The following is a 17262-nucleotide window of genomic DNA, read 5'->3' as shown; positions in this document are numbered from 1 at the left end:
CCCCCCCCCCCCCCCAAAAAAAAAAAAAAAAAAAAAACCAGGAAAAGTGAAATAAAGGAGAATAGCTTGCTGCTACCTCAAATTGGAGTCATGGGTGGCATGTGTCCCCCACTATTTCTTAAGATAAAATTGAATTTTAAAAAGAGAAAAAAACTTAGAAGGAAAAAATAAAGGCTGCAGTTGTGTAAAGTACGTTTTATGCCCAACCGCTCAATCTCCTCCTTGACTCAATTCCTAAAACCTCAAAAGTAAAAACTGAAAAAGTTACAGACTTCAGCAGTAGAGTAGTCTAGGCTGCAGCAATAGGATCATGATCACTGACTCATCAGGTCAGTTTTTTTTTCAAGCTTTTGCCATTTATTTTCAAGAGCAATTTTTGTTATTTCTTTTTGAACTTCAGTGCAAATTTCCTGTTTGTTAGTGTAGTCAGTAGTTTTAGCCTTTTAGGCCTAATTTCCTTAAATAGTTCATACTTGTTTTCTATTTTTTTTTTTTTTTTTTTTTTTTGATTAGTGGACTTCACCTGAGATCTAATAGAATGTAGATTATCTGTTCAATTTTTTTCTCTTTTGGCTCTATATTTGTTTTTCTCAAGGAACCAGTAATAGTGTTTTTAACGTTAAATCATTAATAGAATTTGGTACTATGACTTCAAACATATTACATATATATAAAAATAATGTTATTAATATCTAATTTGTGCTGGAATTGTCTCATTGTATTATACTAAATCTTTATGAACTTCATCTTCTTTTTAGCATAAATAATCAATATCAATGGTTAAAGTTGTGTGTTGGGTGCGTGGAATTTGTTTTGAGTATTTGAAAACAATAGGAGAATCATAGTATGAAATTTTGTTTTTTCAAAAAATAAATTGGTGCTCCCCAAATTTTAAAATCTGCATCTGCCCGTGGTGGTGCATTCAAAATCAATTCTATACTAATTCCTCCATTATTTATTAATTACTACATATGCCTTGGGCACACATATTAAGGCAATGGAAAAAAAGTAGAGATATGTGGGAGATAACTGGTCTTCAATACATGTAGTAGATATTTGAGAGCGAAAAGTTAATAAAAATGGGCATGTAGTGATGAATAGTAAACTTCCATAAAAGGGAAATGTAGTGATTTATAAAGAAAGGAGAAAGTATTATTTTTGGGATTATAAATATCTCAGCAATGGAGGATAGTTACAAACAGGGGGACTTTGCAATCCATAGAAGTCAATAGAACAGATAAATAAAGAATTCCAATCTTATGTTACATCCTAAATAAGTAAATATATGTGCTAAGGTATTCCCCATGAGCATGTGGCCGAAAGAGAAGCCGGGGAATACTACCCTTTCTTGCAAAGAAATGTGAATATATTATTGGACACCAATTTCTGGGAAGATCTACATTTCTTGTCGATCGAGTTGCTTAGAAGTTAGAAAACAGAGAACTCTGATATCCTCCACATACTTTTTCTTATCCTGTGCCTTAAATGTTTTTCTAAGATAGCATTGCTTCAAGCCACTTCATATGAATAGCGCTATAAGTTTCTACAATAAGGAGTCAATTGTCATTGAAAGTGATTATTCATATTTCCCCCACTGCAAATTAGATGTACACAAGAGGCCAAAGCTTCCTGTGTAGCCTCCAAATATCTAGTTTCTCACTAGCATTGAGCTTTACAAAGCTTTCTGGGACATAATGCTTCTCTCATCTTTTGGTCAGGTCAAGGATCTTTTGCTTGTGAGGTGGCTATAATACATTAATGGTTTATCCTATTGACCCTTGGTGGTGGGACATGAAAAGGGATTGGTACATGATGAGATGTGTAGGTTTGAACATGCCATTAGGAATTTAGTTGATGTGTTCAAGTCTCTCTCTCTCCCTCCACCCAAGATTTTGGACCATGATTAGGGTTGTGAGAATTTCAGGGTCTTAGAAAGTTATGAATAGGTTGCATTAGAAAATGGATTCTATTTATGATTTTTTTTTAAAGTGACTCGTCCTGATGGTGCCTAGGAGGATGGTAAATGTATCCAGACATGGGAATGATTGTTATCCTTTTGGATGGGATATTCCCGTTTGTAGAATTTCCGAATGAGAGAAAGCTTGACTCATGGGGTGTGTTCTTGTTGAGCTGATCTTAGAGACATGGGAATGATTATTATCCTTTGGGATATTCCCGTTTGCAGGATTTCCGAATGAGATAAAGCTTGACTTATGGGGTGTGTTCTTGTCGAGCTGATCTTAGAGGACATTTATCTGGCATATGGTTACGCTTCTTCTCTTGGATGGCGCTGTATAGTAGAGCAATAGTTTTGAACTAGTTCTCTTTATGACATATGTCAACCTATTGTTTTTATAGTATCAATTGATTCGTACTGTCATAAGATGCTGTATAATGAGGTGTTTATTTGTGATCTCTCATGTAGGTTAATGTTGGGTGCAGAATGTGAAGTTGATTAGAATTGACTATTGGGTGGAGAAGGCAGAGGCAGGAGTGCACTTTGATGATGATGTATTACATACGAATAGCCAGATAAGGCGTGCACACTGCTGGTTTCCTTGTATGGACGACAGTTTACAGCGCTGCTGGTAACTGGTTGAATCTGTTTACTTGTTTGTTGATGTTACAATTTACAGGAGCTGATATAATTGATGCTATGTGTCATGTACTTTCTACAGCTATGATCTAGAGTTTACTGTTCCTCATAATTTTGTTGCTGTAAGCAATGGAAGGTTACTTTATCAGGTATGAGATTCAAAACCCTTTCTTAGTTTAGTGTATTTCATAATGTTATCTGGATTATGCTGCAAAATATGATGACAGTTGCTGTCATGTACATATGTTGTGGCGTTGGAGACCATATATAATGTGGTTCTTTTGGTCGGACGAGTCATTTTTAGTCTTAGTGATGCTTTTAGGCTCTGTTCTTTTGGCCACAGTTTTAGTTAAGCCCAGCTCAGTTCAGTTCAGCTAGTTTTACTTGCGGTTTTACTTTACCTCAGCCCACTTCAGTTCAGTCCAACTAGTTTCTTCTCAGTTTCAGTTCACCTCAGCTTACTTCAGTTTATCTCAGCTCAATTCACCTCAGCTCACTTCAGTTCACCTCAGCACACTTCAGTTCACCTCAGCACACTTCAGTTCACCTCAGCACTTCAGTTCAGTCCAGAAAAATGGGGCCTTAGCCAGACTGGCTCTTTTGGAGACCTTATATTTTTTTAACCCTTATTAGACCCTACTGCTGTTCCCTAGAAGCATGTGAAGAATTTCTCTTTTTAAGAGGCTGTCATTTTTTTATATCAATTACTCGATACTCGTGCTTATTGTGCCTTTGCCTTGCACTTTGCGCCTGGTTACGTCTTGCCCCTTTTAAAACTAAGTTCTCACCATTTAGTTATGAGTTACTCTAGAATATTGTTATATTCTCTGCCGTCATATGTTGCACTTTTGATTATATTTGCAAATAAGTAAAACTCATCAAGTATGGTCCGACTCAACCAAATTTGTATGAGTTTGGGCTGCCTATATATTAGCCTGATATGTGTGATGAACTTCACCATTTGTAGCAGATTTGGCATTGATCAACCATGTGTCGCTTTTTCGGACCACTTCAATCCTTGGTTAATATTGGACCTGGCTCGAACTATCGCATGATCCGATTTGTTAGGTCAAAAAGGGAGAATTTGTATTTCATTATGGGACTAGCCGCCTAGTGCACTGGCAGCTCAGTTACGCTTGTCCATGTGGCATGTAACAATTTTTTCGTCTGCTTCTAATGATCTTATGAATAATAGTAGCTTTTGTCGGTCAAGATTCAAAACAAGACATGTAAACTTTTAACAGGAGAGAACAATATAAATAGAAAAGACCCGTTGATTTACCACTCAAAACTCTGGGTTTGGGGTCGAGCATTTCTTCAACCTGTCACCTCAAGTGACACGACCTAAAATATCTCGTGCCCGACCTGATCGACGCGATTGACAGGTCTAGTGATAATATAAGTAAAAGGACTGAGGGAGAGATGATGATCTTATGCTTATTTTTTGGAGTATGCATTACCCTAGGTTGGGTGGGGTCTTATTTCCCCCCAAATTAGGGCAATATTTCTCTTGTTTCTCCTCCTTACGCAATAACTCTGTCATCCCATGTATCAGCTACCTCCATCCACCTTTATTTTCTTATTGTTTTTCTCATATTTCGTCACCGTTACCCCCATCCAAGTATGCCCTCAAAGAAAGAGGACTGGGTTTTGGTAGAAGTTTAAAAGGGACAGGCAATGAAATATCTAATTGTGTTTAGACCTTAAATTCAATCATGCTATCAGCTGAGTGAAAATTAGTTAGCACGGTTGGTCCTCCAAGAGAAGTACGTTCCATCTTCTGTTGCTGATTTAGTGTTTGGATTCGGGAAGTTTGGCATGTTTTTGCATATCTATTGCAGTTATTTCTTTATGCAAAGGCTCTCAATGTAATTATCCTGGGGTTTAATAAGTAATAATTACTTTGGTGTAGGTTTTGAGTAAGGATGATCCTCCTCGCAAAACCTTTGTCTATAAATTGGATGTTCCAGTTTCTGCCCGGTGGATATCATTGGCAATAGCACCATTTCAAATTATTCCGGACTATCATAATAGCCTTCTTTCGCACATGTGTTTACCAGGAAATGTTTTGAAACTTCAGAATTCTGCTGGGTTTTTTCATAGTGCTTTCAGGTTAGTCTCGTTATGCCAGTACAAAGTTGTCTTTGGAGTTATGTTGAAGTTAGCTTACTCTTTCTGTCCTGATGCCTACTCGCAGCAGCGAAGGCATCGCCCAATTATGAGGCCAACAACTTTTGTGATATTTTAATCCTTATTTCCCATTGCTGAAGAAAGCTTGGGTGGAAAAGACATGTTATGTTTTCTTTTCATCCTTTGTAATGCACTGTTCTTTTCTCTTTTGTTTTGGCAGACATTATGAGGTTTACCTTAAATCTCATTTTCCATTTGGGTCATACAAGCAAATTTTCATAGCTCCTCAGATGGTGATATCCTCGGTGACTTTGGGAGCTTCAATGAGTATCTTTAGTTCTCAAATTCTTTTTGATGAGAAGGTTATAGATCAGGTTAGCAGCTCCCTCTTATGGTTATAAGATGGACTTAAATCAAGTCCTTCTGATATGTAATAGTTTTTCAAGGACTGTAAACATATTTAGAGAAAAGCTGTTCTGTAGTATGTTTCTGAAATCACACCATGACATATGCTGTAGATCATTACTGTTACTGCTAGCTGTTATAATTCATTATTATATTACTATTGTGATAATAATATATGTGGCCTTTAACTTATGTTCTAGCCACTGCAGCTGTTCAGATTATTGTAATTTTTTCACAGATAACAAGATAAGATGTTAAACGTATTGTTTCAAGTATGATCTTCATGTTTCAAATTCTGAAATCAATGAAGAAGTAGAAGTGAATATCTTCTAATTTGTCAAATCCCGCTGCAATATTCACAAAGTTCAATGTAGACTAAGTTTTTCTAGGTGTCTCAAGATTCAAAGTCAGGTTCAAATCAGTCTCCCATAAAAGATGGCCACTGGGCAGGTTCAGACCGACCCAGCCCTGAACCTGCCCAACCAAAAGCCGGTCCAAACCGAGAAACCAACCGGTTAAAAACGGGTCAGTTTGTGGCAAAGAGAAACCGTCCCGATCCAATCGGGAAACCAGACCTTGAACTGCACATGAACCTGACCCCAAGTGGATCCATCAAAATTGTACTTGGGTGTAAGGCTCTAATAGCCGGACAATTCTACATATATCTGCCAAATCCTGCTAAAAGAACTTTGTTTTTTTTGATGTTATTCCGTTAGACTGGACAGTTGACTAGATTATATAATATTGTACTATCAGATAGAGATTCTCATTTTCTTTTGGTTTTGATGCTAGTTGGTCTTATTATTTGTACTCATTTTCAGATTTTGTTTATTTTATGATATGTTTTTGAGAATCTTCATCTATAGGGAATGTAAGTGGTCTCCTTTAGCTCACTCATGCTTTATCTTGATGAGTTATATTATAACATGCAGGCCATAGACACAAGGATTAAGCTTGCTTATGCCCTTGCAAGGCAGTGGTTTGGTGTGTATATTACTCCTGAGACACCAAATGATGGTAGGTAGCTGCTATGAAATCAGTAGTGTGCTTGAATTTGTCCAGACATTGAGCTTACACCCTTTGGCTGTGTTGGCAGAGTGGTTGGTTGAGGGCCTTGCTGGTTTCCTGACTGATACATATATTAAAGAATTTATGGGAAATAATGAGGCACGATACAGACGTTATAAGGTTTGTGCTACGTTGTCACTGTAGAGCTCTTCATTTGGTCTTCTCCGCTTCATTCATTATGATGTCACGGCAAATAAATTTTTATCTTCTCGTGTCACTTAACTGTCCTTTTTGAATAGTTTTTTTAATAAAGCCGTAGCAATAAGATATATTTTGGTAAAATGTAATGTGTTATTCTGCCTTCATATGATTGTGTATGCAAAATAGAATTAAATACAATATTTGTAGTCTAGACATTGGTTTCCTAAGGGCCTACACAATAAGAAACTAAACACAACTTAGAAACTGAGTATAAGTAAATACTACCTCCGTCCTTTATTATACTTCTATTCATCTTTATTACTTTTGACCGTCATTTATACTTTATATGTAAGGAAAATATAATCATGTTGATATTGTTTGATTCGTCTCAATGTGTAGTTTTGGAATATTAAATTTTTATAATTTTTACAAATACATAATTAGAGATATTATTACTCAAAGTTTTACATCGATAAATATGAAAAGTCAAAAGGTGTAAACTAATAAAGGGCGGAGGGAGTAACTATTAAGATATATAATCTATTGCTTTAATAAGTTTTTAAACGTGAGCTAGTCCTCTCCAACAGTCAAGTACAATGATATTTAATGTCAAAATTGAGAAGACTTGTGAAACAGTAATGCCTCCAAATTGTTTTCAGCATTCAGTATATAACAAGATACATCTACCACCCATATTGAAGTTGCAAATGTGTTCTTTGTGATTTGAAGTTGAGCTCTCGTTGGTGAATGCAGGCAAATTGTGCTGTTTGCAAGACTGATGACAGTGGCGCAACAACTCTGAGCCCTTCTGGCTCTCCAAAAGATCTGTATGGTACCCAGTCAGTTGGTCTTTATGGAAGAATTCGTTCGTGGAAGTCTGTAAGTGAGCTGGGTATTTTATTTCTGATAAGATTGAACCTACTGAGCTATTTAGCATTTGCAGCCATATCTGGCATTTCTAATGTGATTTTTTGTTCATCATAGGTGGCTATCCTCCAAATGTTAGAGAAGCAAATGGGTCCAGACTTGTTTAAAGGGGTATGGTGCTGCTAAAATCTTTCTATTGATATTCTAGTATTCTTTTCAGGGTGTTACATTGAAGAGCATTGCCCTAATGTTGTTAGAGCAACTTTTTGCAGTAGTATAGCTGGTTCTGCACTTTGCACAATTTTATCACTAATGTACGTTTGCCCTTTTTTGAGTTATGTAATGTTTGCCATTACTAGCGTTTTGATGCTTATGAGATGAATGAGGTTGCTGATTTAGAGTTGCTGCCACATCAATTTGTAAAAAGCTTTCCTGATGAGTATTGATTTGTCATGATGTGGTCACCAACTCAGCTTACTAGTCTATTTCAAGTTATTAGTTTCTGGACACATGGACTAGTGTAGCTTTTCAGAGCATCTAGCTCAGATCTAATTTATATTACTTGGAGTCCTCATTGTTCTTTGGGTACTGTACACTTTTACATGGGTGTGCGGCACATGGCTTCCCATTTTAGACCATAATCATCGGAATTTTTCAGGATAACCCAAGGTGACATCCTTAGTTTTAAAAAGCACGCCCAAGGCGCACCTAGGCACAGGGCAAAGTCCAGGTGCTAAGGAAAACTCATCCGAGTCGGGGGTAACAACCTACGGCAGGCGCTTCAAGGCTCGCACCTCAGACCGCCTCCGGCGAGGCACCAGGCGCAACGCCTTGGTCGCTTTATGTAGAAACACGAGAGAAACAGCGGAAATCTGAGAAAAAACAGAAATTTTGATCAACTTTCACTAATTAAGTCCTATGCAGCTTTAATGCTCTCATTCGACATAAACCCCTCAAGTAATTGCATGTTTTTGCTATACTATGGCCAGTGGGCCCTAAATAAAAAAACCCTAATTTGCGACCAGTCAAAATTGGACGGCGCTGATTACATGTATTATGACAGAGGTTGCCGAAATGTCTAGACAACTAGACAAATGCCGTGCCGGCATTCCGACCTCCCTCTTCAGATTTGCCTAGTACCCTTGCTTCTCTCTCCTTCGATGTTCTGTTTTCTTTAACCTGTCTCTCGCTGTCTCCCTTCCTAGGGGCTAGAGGCAGGTGAGAAAAAAAATCACATGTTAATAGTTTTTTAGTTTTTACTTACCCTCTGCAGTCTGCCCAACCCTCTGTTGAAGTAAATATAAATCTGGCCTTTGCTTTTACCCTTTCAATGCTGAGCTGTCCTTTACTTTTTAACTGTGATTTATTTTTTAGCTGTCTGTTATTCAGTTTCTCAATTCATATTTGATTTTCAATTTTTTATTTCGTTTTATATTCTTTAACATCTCTCGTACTGTTTTTCAACTTTTTCTTGTTTATTCAGTTGTACTTTCTTTAACATCCTCATGCTTTGATGTTTATTCTTGATTTTGGGGCTCTTTTGATTGATGGGAACTCAAGAAACTGATTTTAACACCGAACTTACCTCGAGTCTCTATTACACCTGATATCAATCTGAGAATTCTTTTTCCTTCTTTGAGACATCTACTCCGAAAGAATTAACTTATAGTCATTGAATTCCACATACTTGGCCCCCCCACTCGAATATCGTTTTTGGTATAACAGAATACTTGAAATTCAAGAGATCCTTTTTTTTTTCCATAACGGATATGAAATGAATTTTCTCTCCATAAATTCTTAACCTTCCTTACCTTTTCTATTTTTACAAAATATGGAATTTTACCGACCAACTAAAGTCGTAAATGTCTTATACTTTATGGTTTATAAGCTTGTATTTATTACTTACAATATAATTATTTTAAAATGGTATAAGTGGGTTGATTTGTACTATATCATTTCTTTAAGTTAAATTATTTTATTTGAAGGGGATAGGAAAAATTACCATTAAATAATCGCCATATGATATCGACAAAAATAATAACCCGTATGTAAAAGATATTTTAGAATATGAGATTCTTGATCCAATTCACTAATATAAACGCTTTAGAACCACTTTGTTAATATGGTAATATTCTAATCATAAACGAAATTTGATGACTCACCATCTTCTTTGTAATAATTAATTCAAATATGACCTTCATCTTGATCTTTTTGATCTTCAATCAATCAGTACGATTTCCACATCTTCAAACTTCCAAGCTAAACAACAAACAAGACTCTCAAGAGGAGAGTAGATAGAACTATCATATTGATAAAGACAACCCTCACAACACGAGGGAGAGACAATTCTCAGTTTGTAGAGTTAAACTACAAACTAATAAAACTAAGAATAAAGCAATGAAAATAACAAATTTTAGGGCTTTCCACCAGTATAACAACGGGCAAAAGCCCCCTACAAGAACACTATTGGAGGCTAGGGTTTGGGAGATAGTGACTAGGGTTTGAGATAGTGTTTAGGGTTCGGGAGAGAGAAGTTTTGCTTAAGCTAAAATAATTCTTACTATCAGTTAACTAATACAAATTTTGTTGTTTTTTCTTTTCCTTGTTAATCTACATTGTTTAATTTTACGCTTGCCAATGCAGAGTTTTGACATTAATGTCTTTAGGTGTCGATAAGGTAATGTTAACAAAATTTGGCTGTTACCAGAATATCTAGTAAGACGAATCTAACAAGATCCCATTACTTCTTTTTCATTTATAAATTTTCAATGAAGTGAAGTATGTGAATAGTCTAGATGTGTAAAGTGTGTAGGTTGTAAAGAAATGAAGGGAGAAGTATACTGCATATATGATAGAGTTTCAAATATTATATGATAGAATTTGAATCATAGGAGTAATATAACTGATTTGTTGACCCAAAAGATCATTGGTCGACTCAAAACGGAGTCGTACAGTACCAAGAGGGTACAATAAAGTGTCCTTTACAATAATGCTGAGGAAAAGCAAGTTTACTTGAGAAAAATCCGAACTATATTATACTGAAGTGACCCAGAATTTGATAAAGCAACATACCCAATTCAGTCCAACTCGACCATACCTGACCAAATACTTTTATGACCAGGAAGAACCTAAACCTGCAGTAGTTGGTAATTGACATGACCCGCCTCAAAACCGATCAATATCATCCGCTGAAATCATTATTTGTGTATTCCTGAAAGAGCACATTAAGAAACTGTTTCTCTCTTATGTACTTTCTCATTAGGACTGCCTCCGTTGTAAATTATTAGATCAATGATGTCAAGGATTTCTGTCCATTTGTATCGGTTCTATTATGTACTTGTGTAATTTATTTGTAGCTTTTTTTTTGGTTCAGACTTTGGTATTTTTTGAAGCTGCTACTGCAACCATTGTTATTCCCAATGGAAATGAGGTGTTTGAGCATGACTTTGATGATCATTCTTCAACTGTTTCGCAAATTATGATTTTCACCATTTTCCTTTTCCTTCTTTTTCTGTTATTTCATAATCTCTACTTGGGATGTAATTTTTTGCAGCTTTGTCTAAAACAGTAAAACCAGTTATGTCTGTGAATGTCTTGGCTTGCCACTGTCTTGTGCTAATTTTAATGTGGTGCATGCAGTTTTTTGTCTTTTTGGTTGAAACTTGAAAGCACTTGTGGAGAATGGTATTTGTTAGTGTACATTGGGTAACTCGTTTCATTTTTGTTGAGAATTTAAATTTTGCAGGTTGATTTTTACATCCTACTTACTTCAGACGGAGTTGCTAAGTGATTTATTGCCAACTTGTTGAGTCTTGGCCTAATTTTGCTTTGCAATTACTACTGCAGATATTGCGAACAATAGTTTCTCGTGCTCAAGATGCTACACGTTCATTGAGGACGCTGAGTACGAAGGAGGTAATCATACACGGTTGTGATTTAACATGGGCTATCACCTGTCCGCCTAGTTACTCTGGTTATCTACCTCATTCTTTTTGTGATGGCTTAGGCTATCACCTCTAGCTTATGTGTAGATACTTTACATGTACTTACCTGTTGGATTTTCGTCCATTTATTGTGTGGTAGTTGATGTTGTTTGAGTTGCTATTATGATGATTAATATTTTTTACTTATGCTTTTGTTTTTGCAGTTTCGGCATTTTGCCAATAAGCTTGGTAATCTTGAGCGCCCCTTTCTTAAGGAATTTTTCCATCGCTGGGTCGAGACTTGTGGCTGCCCTATTGTAAGGTATATATTTTCCTTGTTAACTTTTTTATTATTTTCTCTGAATAATAGTGCTTTTTGCATGTAGTCTTTCTGAGCCCTAGCAAATGTTTCATGATTGAAGGATGGGATTTTCGTACAATAAACGCAAAAATATGGTTGAATTGGCTGCCTTTCGTGACTGCACGGCTACTTTAAGTGCAATTACACCTGCTCCTAGCAATAACATCGATTCTGAAAGTAGGGAAGGTGATGGTGGCTGGCCTGGTATGATGACAATCAAGGTTCACGAGCTTGATGGTACACATGACCATCTCTTACCTATGGCTGGTGATGCATGGCAGCTATTAGAAATAAAATGTCATTCGAGACTTGCTGCTAAACGTCTCCAAAAGCCTAAAAAGGGTTCCAAACCTGATGGCTCTGACGAAAATGGTGATACAGTTACAACTGTGGACATACGCTCTGGGTACTTTATTTACTTGATTCTGATATAGTGACCTGATTATCAGTTACCCTTTTGCCTTATTATAGATTTGCTTCTTGCAGTACAGAATCACCGTTGTTATGGGTCAGAGCAGACCCGGAGATGGAATATCTTGCTGAAATTCACTTCAACCAGCCTGTACAGATGTGGGTAAGAATTTTGAAAGCTTCAGGGTGTGTTTGGTTCGACGGAAAACATATCCAATGCAAAGTTATTTTCCATGAAAACCATTTTCCAGAGGCTGCAAGGAAAGTAACTTCCCTTTGAACCCAATTTTCTTTGTTTATGTCGTATTGTTTGGTAGAGTTGGGGAAAGTGTGGCATCCCTTGCATCCCTAGGGAAAGTAATTTTTCACCCTTGTAAAATGAAGTTCAACCCATATTTCCCTTGATCTGGTCCAAACCAAACAAAGGACAGTTAGGAAAATAATTTTCCTGGAAATTTTTTTCCTCCCAACCAAACACACCTTTAATTTCTTTTGAATTTTGATTGATTTTCATTCAAGTTATTTAGTCGGTGCAAAAATGAATAGTTAGTAGCAACAGTTGCCTGCGTGCAACTTGGCATCGAAGGTTGTTCATCTATTTTCGTGTACTGAAATTCTAAAAAGAAAAGAAGTTCACACTTCACAGGCATCTTAAAAAAGCCAGAAGGATGCTCAATTATCCTTATGTATACTTATGGAGTTGCTTTGGAGCTACTAAATCAATTGACTAATCCTTCAATCTGTCATGCATTGTTTATGAAAACTTTGGATTGGCAGATAATTTTGTGTATCAACTGAGGTGCCGAGTAATATTTTAGCTTCGGTCAAGATTTGCAATGGATATGGGAGGGTAGTATCCTGTGCAGTAGATCATAATAGAGCTTCATAGGCAGGCATATCCTGGGAAAAAAACTCGCCTGCATTCGCGTTGTCGTGGGAACGGCTTGTAACGGGGAAATATAACGTTTCGCGGCTGACGCACGTGAATTTTCTCAAAAAATCACAATAATAAGTTCTAACCTTGTTTGCGTTGTTTTAGTTTATGAAGCATTATTACAACATAATATAATCAAATCTATCAGAATGTCCTGTTTTATCAGCTATATAATTAAATCATAAAATATTTTTGGCTAATGTTTGAAAAGAACGGATGTAACGGGGATAAAAGCGTTCTAGCGCGGAGAGTTCGCGTTACGGAACAGACAACACGGTGAGAAGTATGTGATTTTTATTTTTTAGTATGGCGTTCCATAACGAGATTTCGCGGAACGGCAAATCCAAATTCCGTTACAGAAAAGCCGTTCTGTAACGGAGCCGGAGAGTTTTAATTCCATGAGCATATCTGAAACTTGGAAGTGTTGTTTGTTTTGAAGACAATGGAGCAATGAAAGACGTCTATTCTTCTACTGGGGAAGTTAGTTCTACTTTTATCAAGGCAGTGGACTGATTTTATTCGAGGTACTCCCAAGTTTCAAGAATTTGGCTTCAAGCTCCCAGTGAACTCTATTTTGGGGTCAAATTTTTTCTTAATCGTAAAATGATGTCACATGATTATCCATATGCGCCAGATAGAAGCCAATAGTACATTCAATTACCAAGATAAAATTCATACCATGTAATTTGAGAATCTTTACACAACAGCGCAATGAACTACGGTTCTACGATATGTCCCCATTATCGTGTGGCACGGTCATGTCTGTAATTGGGTGTGAAACCCTTATTGTTGTGATGCTGAGATCAGCATACTTGTGATATCAAAGAAACTATCCTCCTGGATTGGCGGATTAGTTAGATAATGTCTTCAAAAGTAATAGAACTTGGAACATTAATTTCATCACAACAACCTTTGGAAATAGCAGGAGGTATAGTTGTAGTCTGCTTTTGGCAAGGGATTATTGTTTGGTGGAGTTTGTGTGACACAAGAGTCATTGAACATTGCTATACCAGTGATTTCATTAGTTTCATGTGTTAGAATGACTTAGTCAACCAAATTTAGTTATTTTGACCGATTTTCATTACTGATAGGAGAATACCATTAAGGTTGCTTCTTTTAGATGATCCTAGTTATAGTCAACCACTCTCTACACAGTCAACTAAATTAATTCATTTGCTATATTTCATCACTGTTCTGCACTTTAAGGTGAAAAGAACAGGGAGGGAGTGTTCGCTTTTCTTTCCTGGTAGAAACTTTTCAACTTTTTCTTGAATATCAACATGATATTAATGCTTATATAGAAGTTTTTTGCTTGGCTTTTTCTATATTTAATTTTTATTTTCTCTTTTCTTCGGGGGTATTGGGGGGGGGGGGGGGGGGGTGGGATGTGTATAACCTTGATTTTCCTGTGGTGTGAGATAAAATCATCATCCATTACTTCACTAGAGATAACAAGCTCATTAGTCAGCAAATACAATTTAGTCCATTATAATAATAAAAAAAGAATAGTAAATCATTGACTCTTTCGGAATTGTGAGAAGTCTGAAATTTAGATTTATATTCTGTCAGATTAATCAGTTGGAGAAGGACAGAGATGTTGTCGCTCAAGCTCAAGCAATTGCAACATTGGAGGAGTTACCATATATCCCTTTTCCTGTTATCAATGCTCTATCTAATTTCATTGCTGACACCAAGGTTAATACTTATCTTACTGCCCATCTCCGATTAGCTTCATTATATTCATAAATATCATTTTTTTTTTTACCTGATTTTAAGGCCTTCTGGAGAGTGCGAATAGAAGCGGCATTTGTAGTGGCAAAGGTTGCATCAGAGGTACAATGACCCTCTCTTCTTACAAAAATTAAGGGTTCTTTAAGTGGAATTTTGGTGGAGGCTGGATTACTTTTCTGTTGTAATGTTACTTCTCTTCTGAAGTAGTTTTCTAGGAATTTTTTATTGACTTTTGTCTCAAAAGGTATAGTTAGATATGTGGTATTATGCAGTAGTTGCTTGCAATCTGTATATTCAATGATCTTATTTATTGCCATGTTGTTCAGCCCTCACAAATTTTGTTCTCTGTATTAGAATATTTGTACTTCTTTGAGAGGAGTGTGCATTTTTTTTTTTTGAGAGCATGTGACAAAGTTATCTTCCCCCTTTTCCACAGTTCTCCGTTTTGTTAAAATTCGTGCTACACGAATGCAACACAACCTGAGTTCTGTACTTATATTCTTATGACAGAAACCTCCAAACATACAAGCCAAAGCTGACATTTACGTAGTTTCTTCTTTAGTGTAGCTTTTGTTCGATTACAATAGAATTTCTATAAGAAAGAGGTCGCAGTAAGCACTATTTTTTCTGACATTAAATACATATTTAAAATATAATTTCCTAAATTTATAACTTTTTTCTTTTTCTAAATAAGTATAGATTTAGGTTTTAAAAAAATGTTTATCATTATTGATTGACTTGTTGGACGTAATTGAGGATTTGAGGTCAATAAAGGCTCATGTAGCATTGGAGAGAGTTGTGGGATGCATAATTTGAAAATGCAGATATGGTCATCAGGTCATGATCGCGGTAAATGTCACGGTGACGTGGAAACGGGGATGATGTGGTTTTCGTACCACCAAATATCAGCTTAGGCCATGAGATAACCCTTGAACCCGCCTAAAATGTGGTATTTTTACACCTTTATAATGTGGGTAGTCTTGTTTTGGTAGATTTGAAAACCTTTACGACTCAGGCTATGCAATATGGTTATATGATGCTGCCTTGTTTTGACACCATGGTGGGATGGGGGACACTTGTAAGGTTGATATGGCATCTTCAGCAGCTTTGAAGCTTGCTCAAGATACGGAATGCCCTGTGTGCCCTGCCGTTTGGGTTATGTTTAGTAGTCTTTTCTTATTTGAAGTCCGTGTTAACTAGCTTACTGTAGCTTGGTCTTGACTGTGACTCTATGGACGGTCTCTTGTCCGTCTTGTTGCCAAGAACTATATTGCTTGCTATGATTTTCTTTCTAGTTGGCCATTGTTCCAAAGAGGGGCATATTGTTTTATTTCAGATTATTGATATTGTTATTGTTATTGTTATTGTTATTGTTACCGCTAACGTTACCCTTACCGTTACCGTTACCGTTATTACTCTTATTAGTTTTTTCTTAATTGCTGATCTCGAACATGCCATTTGCCTGCAGGAGACTGGTTGGGCTGGTATGCGTAATCTTTTTAATCTCTATAAAGCTAAAAGGTTTGACCCTTCCACTGGACTGCCCAAGTAAGCTTTCTGCATCAGCTGTTCAGTATTGCAGTAATAGTTTACTTGTAACTAAAATGCTACTAACTGCAGAAATTTCCTTTTCACATCATGGCAGGCCTAATGACTTTCATGATTTCTCAGAGTACTTTGTTCTTGAGGTAATGCTATGAGGTAGGATGATGTATCAAATTCCAATATTTGTATTGATTACAACAATAATTTACACGGTAACTGATGGCCTGGAATGAGGCTTTATTTGTTCATTCACTCTACCATTATTCTGTAGTCAGGAACTGATGGCCTGGCATGACGTCATTTTGATGAAGTAAAAATACATTGAAATTTGGCCAGAGGTAGCTATAGCACATATTAAAATGTGTAAAAAGATAAACTATACAACCTTTTTTTTTTTTGTTTGAAAAGGATACCAGTCGAAAAGTGACAATGGACAAATTTTCCAACTATTTAAAAAAAATGAGGAACTTCTGTTGGAGTATAAACCCGTCATAGAATATAATTATAAATATAAAATTTCCTTTGTATTAACAATATTGATTATTAGAGTTGAGATGGTAAAAAAATAGTTTGGATCTCAATAAACTACCATGTTTTTTGTTTTTTAATATATTGCAAAAATTGACAGTAATTTTGGCTTTACAATTTGAAAAATATACTTTAAAATAAGATCCATGGGTAATATACTTATATTATATGCAACATATATACATTTATATACACTAACGAAGGAACTTATTGAGAAATTCCAAAGAATAATATATACTTTCCTGAAAAAGTTAACAAGTTTGAATCAAACAGTTATATTAAATCAAATCAGAAAAGGATCATCATCATATTGGATTAGAGTGTTTATGGAAAACTATTATCGTCATAGAATTATAGTGTATATGTGAAACTTCCACTGATTGTGGAACATCTAATTTTCAAAGCCTTTAGTTTGTGAACATCAAGAGTTCAGATTAATTGGTGTATTCCATGGATTAGTTAGAAAGAGAGAAGTATTACAGCATATTTGAACATCTTGGCATCTACTTCGAATGCAAGCAGCAATTGTTTGGGATTTTACTTTATAAAGGCAACAACTAGATGCTTTAGTGAACGCTATAATGTTTGGAATTTCAACCAAAAACCACCCCCAAGTGAAGAG

The 17262-nt window shown here is 36.1% G+C and overlaps 1 protein-coding gene across 4 annotated transcripts in view; it reads left to right on the top strand.

Annotated features, from left to right (window-relative positions):
• Positions 1 to 17262, top strand: part of LOC104908221 (transcription initiation factor TFIID subunit 2) — a 35747-nt gene that overhangs the window by 2853 nt on the left and 15632 nt on the right. For 2 of the 4 annotated variants that reach the window (XR_008969552.1, XM_048644407.2), the window contains exons 3-18: positions 2443 to 2588; positions 2679 to 2745; positions 4509 to 4708; positions 4947 to 5100; positions 6064 to 6148; positions 6228 to 6319; positions 7094 to 7219; positions 7325 to 7378; positions 11054 to 11122; positions 11355 to 11452; positions 11553 to 11897; positions 11978 to 12065; positions 14406 to 14531; positions 14613 to 14669; positions 16036 to 16115; positions 16213 to 16255. Coding sequence is in view for 3 of the 4 variants with exons in the window: in XM_048644407.2 (XP_048500364.1) it covers positions 2443 to 2588; positions 2679 to 2745; positions 4509 to 4708; positions 4947 to 5100; positions 6064 to 6148; positions 6228 to 6319; positions 7094 to 7219; positions 7325 to 7378; positions 11054 to 11122; positions 11355 to 11452; positions 11553 to 11897; positions 11978 to 12065; positions 14406 to 14531; positions 14613 to 14669; positions 16036 to 16115; positions 16213 to 16255 (1830 nt within the window). In the remaining variant the exon portion in view is untranslated. Of the gene's footprint in view, positions 1 to 2425; positions 2589 to 2678; positions 2746 to 4508; positions 4709 to 4946; positions 5101 to 6063; positions 6149 to 6227; positions 6320 to 7093; positions 7220 to 7324; positions 7379 to 11053; positions 11123 to 11354; positions 11453 to 11552; positions 11898 to 11977; positions 12066 to 14405; positions 14532 to 14612; positions 14670 to 16035; positions 16116 to 16212; positions 16256 to 17262 lie in introns of all 4 variants that reach the window. The other 2 variants (XM_048644409.2, XM_048644408.2) reach the window with 2 other exon arrangements.

The sequence above is a fragment of the Beta vulgaris genome, chromosome 5 (assembly GCF_026745355.1).
Source record: "Beta vulgaris subsp. vulgaris cultivar EL10 chromosome 5, EL10.2, whole genome shotgun sequence".
Classification (NCBI taxonomy): Eukaryota; Viridiplantae; Streptophyta; class Magnoliopsida; order Caryophyllales; family Amaranthaceae; genus Beta; species Beta vulgaris.
Note: the sequence above shows the minus strand (reverse complement) of the source record. Positions and strands in the feature narration are given on the sequence as shown.